This window comes from Manis pentadactyla, chromosome 2 (genome assembly GCF_030020395.1).
Source record: "Manis pentadactyla isolate mManPen7 chromosome 2, mManPen7.hap1, whole genome shotgun sequence".
NCBI lineage: Eukaryota > Metazoa > Chordata > Mammalia > Pholidota > Manidae > Manis > Manis pentadactyla.
Window position 1 is genome coordinate 44,949,695 of NC_080020.1, and position 17,115 is coordinate 44,966,809.

The 17,115-nt window shown below is 51.2% G+C and overlaps 1 protein-coding gene across 2 annotated transcripts in view; it reads left to right on the top strand.

The window, feature by feature from the left end:
- Positions 1-13,814, top strand: part of FGF18 (fibroblast growth factor 18) — a 33,444-nt gene extending 19,630 nt beyond the window's left edge. For both annotated transcript variants that reach the window (XM_036884823.2, XM_036884824.2), the window contains 2 exons: positions 5,911-6,017; positions 12,734-13,814. In XM_036884823.2, coding sequence (XP_036740718.1) covers positions 5,911-6,017; positions 12,734-13,000 — 374 coding nt within the window. In that variant the 3' untranslated portion in view covers positions 13,001-13,814. The remainder of the gene's footprint in view (positions 1-5,910; positions 6,018-12,733) is intronic.
- Positions 13,815-17,115: the final 3,301 nt, after the last annotated feature.

The window sequence follows — 17,115 nt, forward strand, 5'->3', positions numbered from 1 at the left end:
TGATCAATCCTATTGAAATCTCCCCCTTCCTTTCTGGTGAGCCCATGTGGCCAGAGAACCCCCTCAGGGACTTTACGGGAAGGGAAGCTGTGGGCACCTTTGGAGAAGCCATAGTGTGTGTGTGTGTGTGTGTGTGTGTGTGTGTGTGTGCATGCACAGTGAAGGGGATCTCCCCTTCCTCTCAACCTGGCCCAGCTTTGGAGGGGGGCTGGGAGTACTGATTTGGTAGCACCTCCCAGTGCCTTTGTGGCAGGGATGGTTCCACTCTGGAGGGTGATGCCTGGAGAGTGGCCAGCAGCACTGTCGGTGGTGCAGTTGGAGAGGCCAGCCAGCTGCTGGCCACCTTGCACGGGCCCGGGTCAGGGGCTGGCATTCCCAGCCTCTCACTGGCTCTGGCTGCCTGCTCTGCCATCACAGGGCTTGGGGTGTTAACCTGAGGTTCTGAGAAAAGAGACCCATTCTCCACCTTTGTCCCCCTTTCCCTCTTGAGTCCTGTCTCCTATGTGTCTGGGCTAGGTCCCTCTCTGGTTGCCTCTTTGCATCTTTCCCTGCTGTTTCCTACCCTTCAACCCAAAAGTCATCAAAATGAGACTCTGGATCACAGCCTGGGGGGCCAAGCTAGGAAATCATACTGGAATCAATCAATCAATCAGTGTCATTCTGCTGTCGCTGGTCTGCATAATATCCATTCCACTTTGCCTAACTCTGTCTGAATCTCTATCTCCCTCTGACTAGTTCTGGAGTTACTCTGCCTGTGTCCAAATCCTGGCCCTACTGTGTGACTGGGAAAAGTAACTTACCTTCTCAGTATTCAATTTCTTCATCTGTAAAATGGGTGTAATAATTTCTACCTCAAACGGTTGTTGAGGGGTCTAACTACATTCCACATTCAAATTTTAAGCACAGTGCCTAACTGGTACATGCTCAAATAAATATTAGCTGTTATTTTAAAGTTATCATTATCACTACATGCGTTCAAGAGAAGTGGGAGGAAAAAAAAAGACAACATGAGTTTTTTTTTTTTATAGAAAAGGCTTTTTCTTTCATTCTCTCATTTCCCTTTTTGCTTTCCTGTCTGGATGCTGGAGAGAGGATTGGTCCTTGGGCAGGAGCTGGGCTCCTGCTCTGCACTGAGCACTGGTCAGGCTTGCGCTGTGGGCTCTCCTTTCTGGGAAGCTGTGTTGTGGGGGACCCATTAGGCACTCATGCCCGCTCTGCTTCATGCAGCCTCTTCTTCCCATGACCAGATCTAAAGCTGTGTTCTTGCCCCTCTGGCTTTGGTTTGAGCCCAGCTGTGGGTGCTCCTCAGGGCTCCCCATCTCTCAGCATCAGCTTGAAGCTACCTTCTTCAGGATGACCCCAGGGACCCCTTCTCCCTCAAGGTCATTTGGGAGTGGAGCCAGGGAGGGGCAGGCCCCAGCCTTTGGCTCTGTGGGCATCTCCACCCACAGACCCCTGCCCCAAGAAAGGGAGTTCAAAGCAAGGATGTTCTCCACCTGCCTGTGGTGTTCCCTCACCCACTCCCCAGGAGAGGGGCTGGAGTGGAGGAGAAGAGGAAGGTGGGGGGACAGGGGAAGACCAGAACTTCTGGGTTAGCCTGCTTGGGTTTGAATCCTACCTGGGTTTTAACTCCATCACTGTGTGACCTTGTGACTTAAGTTTTCTCACCTGTAAAATGGGGATGAAAATAATTGTTTCAATTTATGGGTGTGTCTAACCTAAGTGGGATGATGCATGTAAGGTAGTTAGAACAGTGCCCAGTATGTCACAACTGTAAATAAATGTAGGTCACTGATACTTTCTAGAGGAACAGAACTGAAAGAGCCCTCGGAAGTCACCTGGTCCCATCCTAGAGAGGGTCAGGGTTTTTCCCTTTGTCACACAGCAATCAGAATATGTGATTTTAATCCTGAGGCTGGGGCTGGAGAGGTAGGAACTCAGAGCTCTGGTGAGTGGCAGGAATAATACCAGGAGTAGCACCAGCAGGGAGCAAAGTGGCTAAGGGCATTGACTGTGGAATCAGGGACTAGCTTTGAACTTCTACCCTGCTTTGACCAGCTGTGTGCCCTTGGCCAAGTCCCTTTACCTCCCTGAATCTCTTTTTCTTTAACTCTTCAATAGTGTTACTCATACCTACAAGGCCATTTATGCATTTGCTAAAATTTACTTACTTGTCACTTACTGTGTGCCAGGTGTAGGCTAGGTGCTAGAAATCAATAAGACAGATAAGGCCCTGCCCTCCTGGAGCTTATCTAGTTGGACAGAGACATACAATAAAAGAAAGAGCCCATACAATGATTTGAAGCAGAGCTCTGTGGAGCGTGGAGGTGGGTAGGGTGGTATGACATTGCACAGCATGGCCAATGAAGACCTCTCTGAGGTGACATTTGGATGGCAACACAGAAGATGAGAAGCCAGTGTGGGAAGCTCTAGGCAAGGCAATCTCCAGGCAGAGGTAACAGCAAGTGCAGAGGCCCTGAGGCAGGATGTGCTTGGTGTGTTGGGAGGAAGGGCAAGGAGCTTGTCGGCAAGAGGTCTGCGAGGGTGGGAGGTGGGGACGGCCAGTGGGGGCAGATCTTGTGCCCCTGTGGGTCCCTGTAAAGGGCTAGATTTTAAGGGGGTTGGAGATCCTAGGAGGCTTTTTAGCAAGGAAGAAACTTGACTAATTTTATATTTTTAAAGGATCTCCCTGGCTAGCGAGGGAGGTGGCAGAGGGAGGAGGCGGTTGGGTTGTGCAGCCTGGAAGGTGAGGTCTGATGAGGAGGGGAGCGAGATCGTGTCCCCATCTCCTCCTGCTCGGCCTGGTACAGGCCTCTGGGAGGGAGCTGAGCCAGATGGGGCTGCGAGCTCTTGAGAACTGCCTCTTGCGGGCTTAGGTCATGAGAGAGGGTCCATGGTGCTGGGGACCAGGCAGGTTCCAGGGCAAACCTGGCCTGGGTGGGTGTAGTCTCCCTCTCTCTCCGTTAGTCTCTCTCTTTCTCACTCTGAGAACTGCTGCTGCTATTACTCCCCAAAGACTTTACATAATTCTGGCCTGACTCCCTCCTCATTATGTCATGTGCTGAGTGGAGTCTAGGTCACTCTATGGCTTACTGCGGTCAGGGAGAGCAGACTACTGGCTCCCCTGGCGTGGTGGCTAGAGTAGACCCTCTCCACTGGAGTGAGGGTGGCTGGGCTTGTGGGGGTGGAGGTGCAGCCCAGCCCCAGGCCCAGGCCCTTTGGATGGCTCAGGCAAAAGCCAGGGCTTCCTGTGGTGGGCTGGGGCTGGTAAGTAGTGCTGGGGGTGCTTTGAGCCATGTGCCCTGGAGCCCAGGCCCCACCAGAAGGAGGCAGGCAGACCTGATGTCAGCCATTCTTGCTGTGTTGCTTCTCTGAACCTCAGTTTCTTATACTGCAAAATGGGGACAGAGGCATCCAGTGCTCATGGGGATTGTGACTTTAGTAGGCTCACACTGGAGGCTGAGTGTGCATATGGTGGAGCTGTTCTGAAGACAGAGGCCCATGCACATTCTGGGAGAGGGACAGACAGCAGTCTCTCCCTCGGACTCACTTGGGCTTGCCTGGACCCCAGCACTGTGGTCTCCTCCCCTTCCTGTGGCCTCGCCAACCCTACGCCTCTCCTAGACCCTGCCCCCAATCCCAGGGAGAACCCAAATAGGGTGGAGGCCCCCCTCCCTTGCACAGGTAAGGAAACTGAAGCCTAGAAGAGGGTATGGCTTTTTCAAGGTCACACAGCCCAGAATGGCCATGCCGAAAATGGAATCAGACCCCATAAATTCCAGCCCAAGAAGACGTTTTCCAATATACTTCACAGTGTAGGATGCCAGCAGCCCTGGAGAATGCTGAAGAAGCTCATGTCAGAGGGCATGCCTTGGGGAGGCAAGTTCTGCTCCACCTCTGCCCTTTTACACACATCAGTCTTTTTTTCACTGTGTGGTTTTTTTTCCTTTTGGGAAAACAGTTTTGTTTTGCTGTTAGTAGGGAACTTAAACAACAGTTACTGAGTTACTTCTACTCAGCTTCTGAGAACAGGGAGGTTGGCCCTTTCCAGCATTATTTTGTGGAATGCTCACAATAACTATTGAAGATTAAGGATGATTATCCCTGTTTCACAGGTGAGGAAACTGAGGCCCAGGGTCATACAGTTGGCAAGTGGGGCCAGGGATTCATACAAGTTCTATGCATTCCAAAGCTCTCACCTTCCCCTTTCACATGCTGCCTTCTTCAGAAGCTTCTGGGATTGGAGATCCTCTTGACCCCCCCATAACTCCCATTTCATGTGGGGTCTGAGCTTTTTGAGGAGATGTGGAAAGCAAATCCCTGAACTGTTGTGCCATTTGCCCTGGGCTCCCAGGGAGAGTTATCGGGAGTTGGATAAGGGGAGCAGGGAGATTAAGGGCTTGTAAGGACCATCTCAGCTTAGTATTGGTTAATGTTCTTGACTCAGTGTTTAGTAGCAGTGGGGGAAGGTGTAGAGAAGAATGTGCCCCCACCCTGTTTCTAGAATTACTAAATTCTTGTTAGATCTTTAAATTTTATGTAAATTCTTCTTATTTTCCTTGGAAAGGTGGGGTATCATATTTTAATTAGTAGCGGTGTCAAAGGAGGGCTAGATTAATGATTGGAAATCCTGAGTTCCAGATGGTTTTAATTTTCACAGCAGGGCACCAGGGCATATATTTTTAAATTTTTTTATTAAAATCATACCTGGTATATTTTAGGGGCTCTGAGGTACACTCTTTGTGGCTCCAAGGATACTGTATTTAGGGCTATGATTTTTGTTATGGAAAAGCAAGTCCCTTGTCACTGAAATTAAAATTTTGTGGGGGAGGGAGGGGCAGGTGCTGGGAAGCAAAGGGTCAGGGTTGGGAGGGTGAGACTGGGGGGCAAAGAAGGCAGCAGGGGTGGGGAACCAGGCACAGAGATTCAAGACTAGAGAGGAGAGAGCTCAGAGAGGGTGCATGGCTTGCCAAAGTCACAAAGCACCCTACTAGGGAGAAAATGTGGACTGGCCAAGGGACAGGGAGGGATCTGGACAAAGCATGCCTAATAGAGGGACAGCCACCCTTTGACCTTTTGATGTCCTTATTCAGTTAGGGCTTTGGGGGATCAGCTCTTTACACCCCTATCCTAAGGGAGGCTCGATGGAGCATGGATGGTTTGGTGTGGGATCTCCTACCCAGGACCAGGGAATATTGGGTCCTGGTTGGGAATTGTTACCCTACGGCCTTGGTGGCCTTGATGGAGGAAAGTGGAATATCCTGAAGACACCTGCCCTTCCAGGGGTCTGGAACCTCCCTCCTGCCCCAGGCCTTCCTCACTTCAAATGGCAAAGCTGTGGAGCCAGGAGGGGACCCTAACAGGGGTTCCCATTGCTTGCCCTGGAGGAAGGGGCCTCTGACCTAAATTTTGAAGGAAGTAGCTTGACTTCCCCCAAGGCAGGGTCTGTACTCGTGGGCACACATGCACGAGTGTGTGTGCTCTTCCAGACTCGAGCGTGTCTGTCTGTCCCCTTATTCCAGAGACTGCTCCTACTTTGGGGGCTCTTTGTGTGGCTGTCTGTCCTGTTAGGGGAATGGAATTAAGGGGCTGGGGGAGGTGGGTGAAGACAGGAGGAGAGGGGCACAGTGGTATTTAACCACAAGGGGCAGAACGCTCCTCTAGCTGAGTGATCTAGGACCCAGGTGGAGCCAGGAGAGGCTGGGGTCTGTGGGGGACAGGTGATGCACAGCTTCTCTCCCTGCCCAAGGGCAGTGTGCTCCAATGGGACTTGTCAGAGGCCTCTCCTGTGCCTGGTTTGGGGGCACTGGGGGTACAGGGACAGGGTCAGGGATCATGTCACTGAGCCTTTAGGGCAAGCCATTGCCCCTGGTAAAAAAATGTGTCTTGTTCTCCTTCTGCCTTTCGAAGCCCAGCTCCTAGTGGAGACAGACACCTTCGGTAGTCAAGTCCGGATCAAGGGCAAGGAGACGGAATTCTACCTGTGTATGAACCGGAAAGGCAAACTCGTGGGGAAGGTGAGTGCTAGTCTGGAATTCCCAGGGAGCTTGGTTGGGTCCCTCTGGCAGACCTGGTAGCTGGAACAGTGTCACAGGGCCTTGTCAGCCACAAATGGAAAATAAGCCTGGTGAGTCTGTGTGTGTATATGTGTGTGTGTGTGTGTGTGTGTGTGTGTGTGTGAGAGAGAGAGAGAGAGAGAGAGAGAGAGAGAGAGAGAGAGAGAGATTCCTATGGTAATCTCTTCCTTTTGCCCCCTTCTCCATTCCTGTACCTGCAGCCTTGCCAGGCTGAAGTGTCCAAGGTGGTGGCCTTAGGGAACACACAGGTCCCTGACCTCCTGGCGGCTGTGCAACTCTGGCTCACTTGGGTGTGGGAGCGCCCTTAAGGGCCCCTGGCACTTCCTGTCTGTGTGTACCTGACAGGGGGACAGAGAACCGCAGGCCAAGGGCTGGGGCTATAGCATTGTTTTGACAATCACCAGGGGTTCTGGCTCCGGAACCCACTGCCTTGTCAGCGCTGGGCCTCCTGGTTCTATCATTTCAGGAACATTTTGTCACTTTGGAACAGGCAAGAGAGCTGCATGTAACAAATCAGGCAGGGGTGAGGGTCTGGGGTGAGTGTACCCACATGTCAGGAGCTTTGAGCCTTCACCCATGTTGCTTCTTGGTGCCCCACTTTTTCCTGGGTGTGCTTGTTGGTGAAGTTCACACACTTGCTTCCTTTGGGAGTTCCAGTGGAAGGTTCTATGATAGAGTCATGCTCTGTGTTCCCTTTTTCTGGAGTCTACTCACCTACATATCCAACTTGTATAATGGTTGGGAGCTTCTGCTGAACAGGAGGAGTCAGGGGTGGAAGGTAGACCCAGATTCCAAGGAGGATGGCTTTTCCTGCTTGGGGGCAAGACCCTGGCTGAATAGTTGCATTTATTACCCATTCCTGGAGGGAGGATGCATGACTTCAATTCCTGTTTAAGCCATGGGTTTGATTTCCTGAATCCCCGAATTCTTATCCCTCTTCCCCTCTCCCATACCTGAGTGTCTGGAGACAGTGTAACAGGCCATTGACCTGAGCCAGAAAACTGTAGCTTATTATTTGCTAATAATAATGGCACCAGTAGCCTTAGATGATTGAGCACCTACTTTCTGCCAGGCACTGAGCAAAAATGCTCCTGAATAATTCCATGAGTTTGATACCACTACCATCCATCCCCATTACACAGATGAGAAAGCTGAGGCTTGGCCAGGTCCTGGGCACTTGTCCCGGGTCCTACACAAGAGCTAGGCAGGATTCAAAGCCCAGCTGGAAAGCAAAGATTCCAGATGCATCGCCCACACTAAGTGAAGCTTCTCTAGCAAAATAATAGTAATCTGCATAGTGTGGCTTGAGGAGTGGCTTTAATTAGTGATTCACTTTCTGTGTCCCAAGGCTGGCCGGCGAGGGGGTCTGGGGCAGGGGCAGCGGGCGGGCCGAGCGCCCAGTCCCCTGGCCTGGCCGTGCGTTTCCTGTGGCGGCGTGGCCCAGCCCCGCGTCAGGCGCTTTGTTCTTCTGCCCGCCTGGGCCGCCTCCCAGGCCCAACCTGCTTGCAGTTGGAGGCTCGGCTTGCTCTTTTTTTTCTGTTTAAGGGTGAGGGGGAGCAGCCCGCCATGCCCAGTGCCCGCGCGCCCCTCCCTCCCCGTCTGCGCGGTTCCCGGCATCTTGACCCCAGGAGAGCCGTCCCGGGGTTAAAAGAGCAGCCCCGCGTCCCCTCGGGCCGCTCCCCGCCGCCGGCCTCCCCCCACCCTCCCGCCGGCTGGCCGCTGAGTCACCGCTTCCACAGGAGCCGGCTCCGATTTCCTGCCCCCTCGCCCTCTCTCCCGTCATTAGTACTGGGGAGGATTCAGCTGGCGCGCACCCCCAGGCCTGGAGCAGCCCAGGGAGCCCCACCCCCTTGCTGAGGCTCCCTCATCCCCTTCCAGGCTCCTGTCTTTGGGGCTGTCTCCAAAGGTGCCCCCCAAATCCACCTGTCCCAACTGCGCCCTGCCAGGTCCCCCTTTCTGCCTGTCTTGTGCAGCTTCCCTCACTCTCTGGCTCTGCAGCGAGAAGCCATAGGCCAGTTTGTTTGCTCTTCTGCCACTGCCTCCCAGGCCAGGCGGGCCCAGGTGCTGGGGTTACCCTCCTTTCCTCGTTGCTTCCACCTCATCCCTTAACAGGAATAGTTGCCTCAGCTGCCTCAGGGCTCCCAGCCTCAGGCTGCACTTCCAGACCCTTCCCCACTGCCCATTCTGAGCTTTCCAGACTGCAAAAGGGATCAGGTATCTCCAAACCTCCACCCCAGCCAAGCTCAAAACTGTCCTTGGGTCCTCACCACCTACTGGAGAAAGGCCACACTCCTTGGGGGGACACTTAAAGGCCCTCGGGAGCTTCGTTGGCCTCATGGCCCTGCCTCATGTTTCTTATGCCACAGACCACCACTTCCTGGCCTTGTACATACTGTCCCCTCTGCCGGGCCAGCCCTTCCCTCTATCCATCTTCTCCGAGGCCTGATTAACTTGCAACAGCCTCTAGCTTCCCTGAGCCCTCATCAGCAGGCTCCCTCACACAGCTCTCTGGGGCCCCTCTGCTGAACTGCTTTGTCACTGCGTCCCCCAACAGGACAGGGAGCTCACTGAGGGCCAAATCCAGGTCCATCCATGCATGCTGTGTGTACCTGGCCACAGGGCTTCAGGGGTTCCAGAGAAATAAAAATGTGGTTCTTGCTTTTTGAGGATTGACTTAACCTCCAGCCAGAGTTATCCACAGCAGGCCAGGGAGTCAGAGTGTCCTGACCTCCCTGAGCCTCAACATCCCTGTCTGTAAAATGGGAATAATAATGCTGGCCCTTGTTAGGCACTTGTTAAATGTTCCCTTTCCCTTTGAAGCTGGGCCACAAAGTCACCCCTTCGTCTGTGGGAACCCCTAGCCTCCACTTGGGCTCTGGTTCCTTTGAAGTGGCTCAATAGGAGGACATTCTTGGGTGGGTTTGACCTTGAATGCCAACCTTGCGTTTCTCTGGTGAAAGCAGGGCACATGTACTGAGCTCCCAACAGAGCCCTTTCACATGCTCCAAGCCCTTGGCTGTAGCTATTCTGTCTGCTGCATTGTGTCAGTCATATCCCAAAGCTTTGCCTCTGAGCCCCTGCATGTCCCTTCTTCTTGCCACTTCTCTGGATCCCATATCTATCTGGTCCAGGAGACTGTACTTCCTTTCATTCCATAAATAGTTATTGAGTGTTGGGCACTAGGTGCTAGGCATTTTTTCAACCCAGATTGATTTTTTTCTCATCTGCTCCTGTCTATATGATCACTGGTGTATCCTCTTTGGGACAAAACAGGGCCCCAGATCTTTTAGGGTAGGGGGATACCCTCTTACTATCATATCTTTGTAAAGACTGCTTTGGGTGTGACTAAACCCACTCAAATGCTTTAAGCCAAAAAGGAAGTTTTTGGTTTATGTAACTAAAAATGTCCTGGGTGGGGTAGTCCTAGTTTCAAGTATGATGGGATCTAGGGGCCAAATGATGTCATCAGGATTCAGTCTTCAGATGAAATAGAAGGAATAGGACTCCAGTTTGGAGAGGAGGTTGGAGTTGGTATGAGGGGAGAGATGATCAAATTCTACAAAATCACCAAGGATCTGGGAGGGGATATTCACATACTCCCTAAATATTAAAGGATCTGCCTTGCCTGAACCAATTAAGGCAGTGTTTCTGGGGGTGAGGCCCAAACACAGATTTTTAAAAATCTCTGCAGCGTCATAGAGGTAGTCAGGAGCAGAGGCTAGGGTCAAGTCCAGGTGGGGCCTGCCATTAGCTTCTTATTTGCTGTGTCTGAATTCATAGTGGGGAACTTGTGACCCTCAGAGACGGTATGGGTCTTCCCAAGGGCACCTGAAGTCTGGGGCATTGGGAACTTCAGCCCAAAGCCCAGCACCTCAACCCTTGTAAGTAAACCCAGACATGTGTGAGTGTGTGCTAGCTCCTTTTACACCCAAGACCTTGCTCCACACTCATGGCTGCTGTGTATCCCTGAGGGAGGTGAGGTGTTGTGATGGGCAACACCTGCCCTCCCACACCATTTGTCCTTGTGGACCTCTTTGGAATTAGATGAGAAGTAAACTGCAGTGGCAAATGCAGGTTCGAAACCTGGCCCTGCCACTTACAAGCTTCATGATCTTGGGCAAGCCGTCTTTTCCCTCTTTGAACTTTGTTTTCTTCTGCCAGGTAGTCTACCTCACAAGTTAAGAGAATTAAAGGCAATAATGGATGTGGAAATGTCTGGCTTAAGAGTGGACTGAATGAATGAGTGAACAAATGAGTAGGGACATCAGAACAAATGAGTGGGCTAGGCAGAGAGCTCGGGCCCTCTGCTTACTCTGTCTTCTCAGTATATCCCCCAGGAGGGGCCTCTCATAGTTCATGACTGTATCTGGGATATTAGTAAGGGATCTAGGAGGCAGAGTCTCCTTGTTTCAGAGGAAAATCCTTTCATGTGTGACCCCCACTATTTCTATCCCAGCAGAAGTCTCATCCATTCAACCAAAAGTAGCTCTGGACATGCCTGTCTTGGGCTAAACCCCATGCTAAGCCATGAGAGCAACTAAGTAGTGGTTCCAACCTCCTAAAGTTCTTGGGCTAATGGATGAAGGCAGATATGGAATTGCTCTGTTGGGGGTGGGGAGGTAGAAGGAGGAATGGATGCTAAGGAGTTCAGAAGATGGAGTATGTGAGGTCCAATAAAGCTTGGTGCTTGAAGGGGGTCTTGAAAGAAGAGCAGGAAATGCCCAGGGAGATGGGTGGCAGTCAGGGAAGGCTTCCTGGAGGAGGTGGTTACTGAGCTGAACCTTGAAGGATGAAAGCAGTTTTCAAGGCAGTGGCAGGTATTCTAGGGTATGGAAATAGCATGATGTATAAATTTTGTTCAATTTGCTCTATTCCATCAAAACTGACCAAGCAACCTGACCTCAGGTTGGATAGGCAGCTTTCAGAATTATCCATGGGGGACTTAGAGCCCAGAGACCACTCCCCTTTACCCACTTTGCACATATACCCTGGCTTCCCTTGCAAGAGGCTTTCACTGCTCACCCCACCCGCACTGTCCTCTGAGCCCCATGTATCCCCAAGGCTCACCCCCTGCCCATTCTGTAGCCTCCTCAAAATATCTCGTCCTCCAGAGAATGTTTTCTTAGCCTGCCTGTCCCTTTCTGCAAAGTTCAGTGCTTTGTCTGCAGGGCCCAAGATTGCCCTCCACTCAAAGGTGAACGTTTCTGGAAGCTCCAGCCCGTTTTCCACTTCAAACAAAAGGCTGGAACTTGCACCTCAGTCTCCACACACAGCCAGACTGCTGGGCTTCCAAGTTGGCTGGGCATCTGTCCGTAACGAGGAGTGGGCCTGGCCTAAATTTGGAGATGTTAGTTGGAAACTCAAGTGCTGCTAATTCAGGCCTTCCAACCTTGTGTGTTTCCCACTCTTCGACACGGAGCAATTCAGCTGTCTCAGGGAGGAGCCTCCCAGCCCTGCCTCCTACCGCCCTTTGTCCAGATCAGATCCAAGGAGGCAGGCCAGACCCGTCGGAACCGCCTGCTCTTCAGAAATAATCTAGCAAGTTCCTACTGTGCACTGGGCTCATTTGTGTCATTCCTCAAAGCATTTCTGTGACGCAGAGGTCATTGACTCCTTCTGGTAAATTGAGGAATCCGAGGTTTAGAGAGTGGGATTAACTAGCCTGAGGTCACATAAGGAAGTGTTAGAGTTGATTCAGCTTCTGACTCTGAGTCTAGTGCTCCTTGCCTGGCATACCTAGTCCCCCAGGGGGTCCATACATCTGCTTAGGAGCTTGAAATCACAGAATCAAAGGCACAGGTGTTGGGAGTTTGGCCATGCTAAAACTCTTATTTTTGGAGGGCCCCACCCCTCTTCACACTGAACATTAAATACACCACATCCCACATTAAATATAGTCTCCATTTAAGTATATAGCAGTGGAGTTGCTGACTTCATGTCAGGTTTTGCGCCCTACCTGTGGATACTCCTTTCTGTTGCAGGTGATAGAATGCAATCTCAACTGCTCTAAAGGAAACGAGGTCTCATTGGCCCACGTAAGAGTGAGGTAATGAGCTTCAGCTGCAGCTCCGTCCAGAGCCCAGAGGAGGTGGGCAGGGCCTGGTTCCTTTCATTCTCTTCCTCTTGGCTTTGCTTCGTGTGTGCTGGCTCTGCTGTCAGGCAGGATTTCCCCTCTTGCAGTAAAATGGCTGCCTCTGCTTCAGCCTTACATGTCCCCCAAGTTTAAATCAGCCTGTATTTGGTGGGGGGGAGTGCTTGTACAAGGGCCTCAAGGAGCACTCTAATTGGGTGGCTCAGGCTGCATGCCCAGCCCTGCACCAATCATGGGCGATAATGTTTTATTGGCCAGGTTTGGGTCTCTTGTTCTAGTAGAGTTCAGGTAGAAGTCCTGGCTACAGGGAGGAGAGTGGGGAAGGGACGGATTCCTGAATGACAGTGGGAATCTGTTCCCTAACTAGCAGGTAGGAAAAGATGTAGGGACCGATATGACAAGTCCTCTCCACAGAACCAGGAAGTGACACTGCCGAGGCCAAAGCTTGGGTCAGGCCCTCTCTGTCATCTCAAGCCTTGGCCACCTGCCCATGCCCGCTCCACACAGGTCTGCCCCTCCTACCCACCCTCCCCATCTCACCTCCTGCTTCTCTTTCCTTCTGCAGCCTGATGGCACCAGCAAGGAGTGTGTGTTCATTGAGAAAGTCCTGGAGAACAACTACACAGCCCTGATGTCGGCCAAGTACTCTGGCTGGTACGTGGGCTTCACCAAGAAAGGGCGGCCACGGAAGGGCCCCAAGACCCGGGAGAACCAGCAGGACGTGCACTTCATGAAGCGCTACCCCAAGGGGCAGGCAGAACTACAGAGGCCCTTCAAGTACACCACAGTGACCAAGAGGTCCCGGCGGATCCGCCCCACGCATCCTGGCTAGGCCGGCCTGCCGTGGCCCCCGGCGGCCCCAGCCCACACTCACACTCACAGAGAACTGCATCAGAGGAATATTTTTACATGAAAAATAAGGAAGAAGCTCTATTTTTGTACATTGTGTTTAAAAGAAGACAAAAACTGAACCAAAACTCTTGGGGGAGGGGACGTGATAAGGATTTTATTGTCTTAAAATCCCCTATGACAAAACACTCACGCAAAGGGATGGTTGTCAACCCACAGGTGCTTGTCTCTCTCTAGGAACAGACAACTCTAAACTTGTCCTCGGAGGAGGATTTGAATGAGGAAAACGACAGTCTCAGAAACCAAAGTCCTTTTTCCCAAAGGTTCTGAAAGAAAAAAAAAAAGCAAAAACCCATAAAAAAACAAAAAACAAAAACAAAGACAAAGAGAAAGTAGTAACCCCCCAACTGCCCTCTTTCCCAATCCCCTATCCCTGCCCCAAAGTCCAACAAAAATCGCTCTCTGGTTTGCAGTCATTTATTTATTGTCTGCTGCAAGCTGTCCCGAGACACCGCGCAGGGAAGGTGCGCCCCTGGGAATTCTCGGCGCCTCGACTTCCGACGACAGACGGCCTCGTCCAATCATGGTGACCCCGCATTGCTCTCAGTTCTGGAGGATGCTGCTATCACCCTTCCGTGACTCACACGACCTAGTACACCAATGATAAGGGAATAGTTTAAAACCAGCTATATTATATATATTATATATATATAAGCTATTTATTTCACCTCTCTGTATATTGCAGTTTCATGAACCAAGTATTACTGCCTCAACAATTAAAAACAATCAACGAATTATTTAAAAAACCCTGAGGTGAGTGGTGGCCGGGGCAGGGCTCAGGCACGGTGGCCCCGTTGTGTTTCATGCTTCTTAGTCTGTGGTCTTTGCACTCAGAGCTGGGTGGAGCCTTGCTCATGCATTCATTCACTGATGCAATCAACACTTACTATGTTCTAGGCACTGAGAACGCAGCCTGAAACAAAGCAGTTGGAAATTCTTGCCTTCAGAGAGATGACATTCTAAAGAGTCATTGATTCAATGATGGACTCAGTCATATGTTCACATTTACCTGGCATCTCCTATGTGCCAAGGGGTTATTCTAGGCACTGGGGATTTATGGAAGGATGCAAGAAAAAAATCCTGGCCTGTAGGGAACTTCACTTACAGTAATCCACTGATTTCACTGCTTCATTCATTGATTTATTGATGGAGTCATGTATTCAACATATATTTATTAAGCACTTACTAAGTACTTTAGGGACTGGGAATTCACCAAAGAACAAAACCCTGCCTCATGGAGCTTGCAGCCTAAGGATTCTAGCTTGAGGAGTCCACATCTGGGTTTTGCCAGGCACAGGCTGAACAAGGCAGTCCTGGTCTCCACTCTTCTCCGTCTAGTGCCAGAGGAGTCAGAGAGCCCAGGTCAGGTGGGCACCTGGTGTTTCTCTCCTCAGACTGTCATGGGCTGGAATGCGAGACTCTGTCAGGGTCTTTAATTTCCAGAGACCCTTTCTTCTGGGCCTTCCCAGGGTCAGATGAGAGGCTGGGTTAGTCTTGGGAAAGCAAATCAGGCAGGAGGTTGACCAGGGAGGAAGATGCCGCCTCTGAGGTCTTGCTGCTGTCACCTGCCTCCCTTGAAAACAGCTCTTGCTAAGCCTGGCCAGGAGAGGTCCCCAGTGAGGCCCTATAAACAGGTGGGGATGAGGCAGAAGTACCTTCTCTGCAGGGGGCTCCTGGCTGGAGAGGAGGCTCAACTTCTTCTGAGCTGTGTGTCTCTCCATATCCACATCAGAGTTTGAGCCACACACAACTCTTGGTTCTGTCTTTCCTCCCTGCATTTTGAGGGTGTCTCTTCACCCCTGGGCCCTGTCCCATGCATCACAGCACATTTTTGTGAAGCCCTTTCAGGTGCACAACCTTATTGTGACCTGAGGACAACCCTCAAGGAAGTACTATCATTATCCCCATTTTATGGATGAGAAGACTGAGGATCAGGAACATTTAACAGCTTCCCCAAGATCACAGAATAAGAAAGTGCTGGGGCTGGTATCCAAGTCCTAGAGTCTCTAGGACTGCAGTAGCTGTCACTTGGTGAGTGCCCACTGTGTTTCAGACCCCCTGCGAGATGCCTTATGTATGCTGCCAGATAGATGCACCCAAAATCTCTGGGGGGACATAGGTACTCCTAACTTCCATGTTTGATAAATGAAAAAACTGAGGCTTGAGAGATCATTGACATGCCCAAGGTCTCAGTGAGCAGGTGGCTGAGCCTGAGACCCTTGGTAATAGTAATTGTGATGGTAGTTGTCATTTATTGAGCACCTATTATGCATCAGTCCCTTTCACATTCTATTATTTGATTTAATCAATAACCCTGTGAGATGGGTATGTACTATCTTTTATACTGGAAATTTCAGAGAAGTCAAATGACTTGCCCAAAACAATCCAGCTAGAAAATCGTGGACCCAGGATTCAATCATTATTCATTCATTCATCCAATAAATACATGTTGAGTCTACTCTGTGCTAGATGCTATTCTAGGGACTGGAGATACAGAAGTGAACTGAGCAGATTCCCTGAGCTCATGGAGCTTACATTCCATTAGGGGAGATCAACAATAAACCAAATAGGTACAAAATATGTTAGGTAGTGGTAAATCATAAGGAAAAAATATGATAGGGTGAGGGGATAAAGGGTAATGGGGCTACTATTTTAGATGGAGTGATAAGGGAGGGCCACTGGAGTGGGACCCATGCAAGCACTAAGGGGAAGAGTATTCCAGGCAAGGGGAACAGATAGTGCTAAGGCCTGGAGTTCCATCATGGGAATAAAGAGAGGCCAGTGGGACTGGAGCAGAGGAAGGGGAGAGGGGGCCAGGATGCAAACTGAGCTTTTATTTGGAGTGAGGTGGGGAGCCACATGTGATGTGCCCATACTTTAAAGGGACTGGTCTGGCTACGATGTGAAGGACAGGCAGATCCCCACCTGGGGCTGCTTGACGCCATGATCTGGGCTCTCCCCACACCTCACTGACTCCTGCTGCTCTGCCTGCCCTCACAGGCTGCCGGTCCCTCCCACACCCAACACCTGGCCTTCACTCCATCTCTGGGAGCAATAGGGCCAGGTGGTTATTTCCTTTACCTGCCCCTCTAGAGACTCATTGCTTTGGAAATTGTGGGTCCAGCTTCTATTTACACTAGACAGCTTTCTGGACATTCCCTGAACTGTGAGAAATGGGTTAATGATAAGCACATTGGACTGGCAGGAAGATTTCCCAGCCATGGATGATGTCTTCTTAGGATGCCAGCTTGAGGAGGAGCTGAGTGTTTCCACAGTCCACCTGAGGAGGAAACCCTTTCAGAGCACCTATTATGTACCACACACATGGGTACTCATTGAACCAGGCACATTCATGCTCACTGAATCCACCCAACCAGCCTCTGGGATGGCCATTTTTAGCTTCACTTTAGAAAGCAGGCTCAGAGAGGTGGAGTCACTTGCCTGAGGCCACACAGCAGAGGAGCTGGACTTTGAGCCCAGGTTTGTCCATCCCTAGAGTTGTGGCTTGACCCAAGCCTGTATGATTGCAGCTCCCAGCATCTGGGCAGGGGTTCAATCTTTCCCTCTCACCCCCCTATCCTGCCTCGGTGTCCACCATCTCCCAACCACGGCAGGAGGTAGGTGTAGACCACATTCCCACAAACCTAATGATAGCCCTTCTCCGACCCTCTGGACCCTCCTCAGTATGTCAGTGTCACAGGGGGTGCGGGGATCTGGGACCTAAGGCACCTGAGTTTGTTTTAAGCTTGGCCACTTTTCCAATTGTGTGACCTGGGGCGCATCATTTGTTTTCTGTGAGCAGTATCCCTCATTGACCCATTTGTCTCACCTGGCCGCGCCGAGGTCATGTTCAGAAGAGAGAGCAGAGCAAATTGGTGGGGATTATTCCTGCCCAATAAGAGCAGGAAGGCACCCATGCAGGCAGTTTATCCTCAGTCTTCTCCCTCCATCTCCCTTCAGCCTCATTCCTTCAGAGAGGAGGCAACCATGGCCCAGAGGGGGGAAGTGACTTGCTCCAGGGGTGCCCAGAGGGTTAAT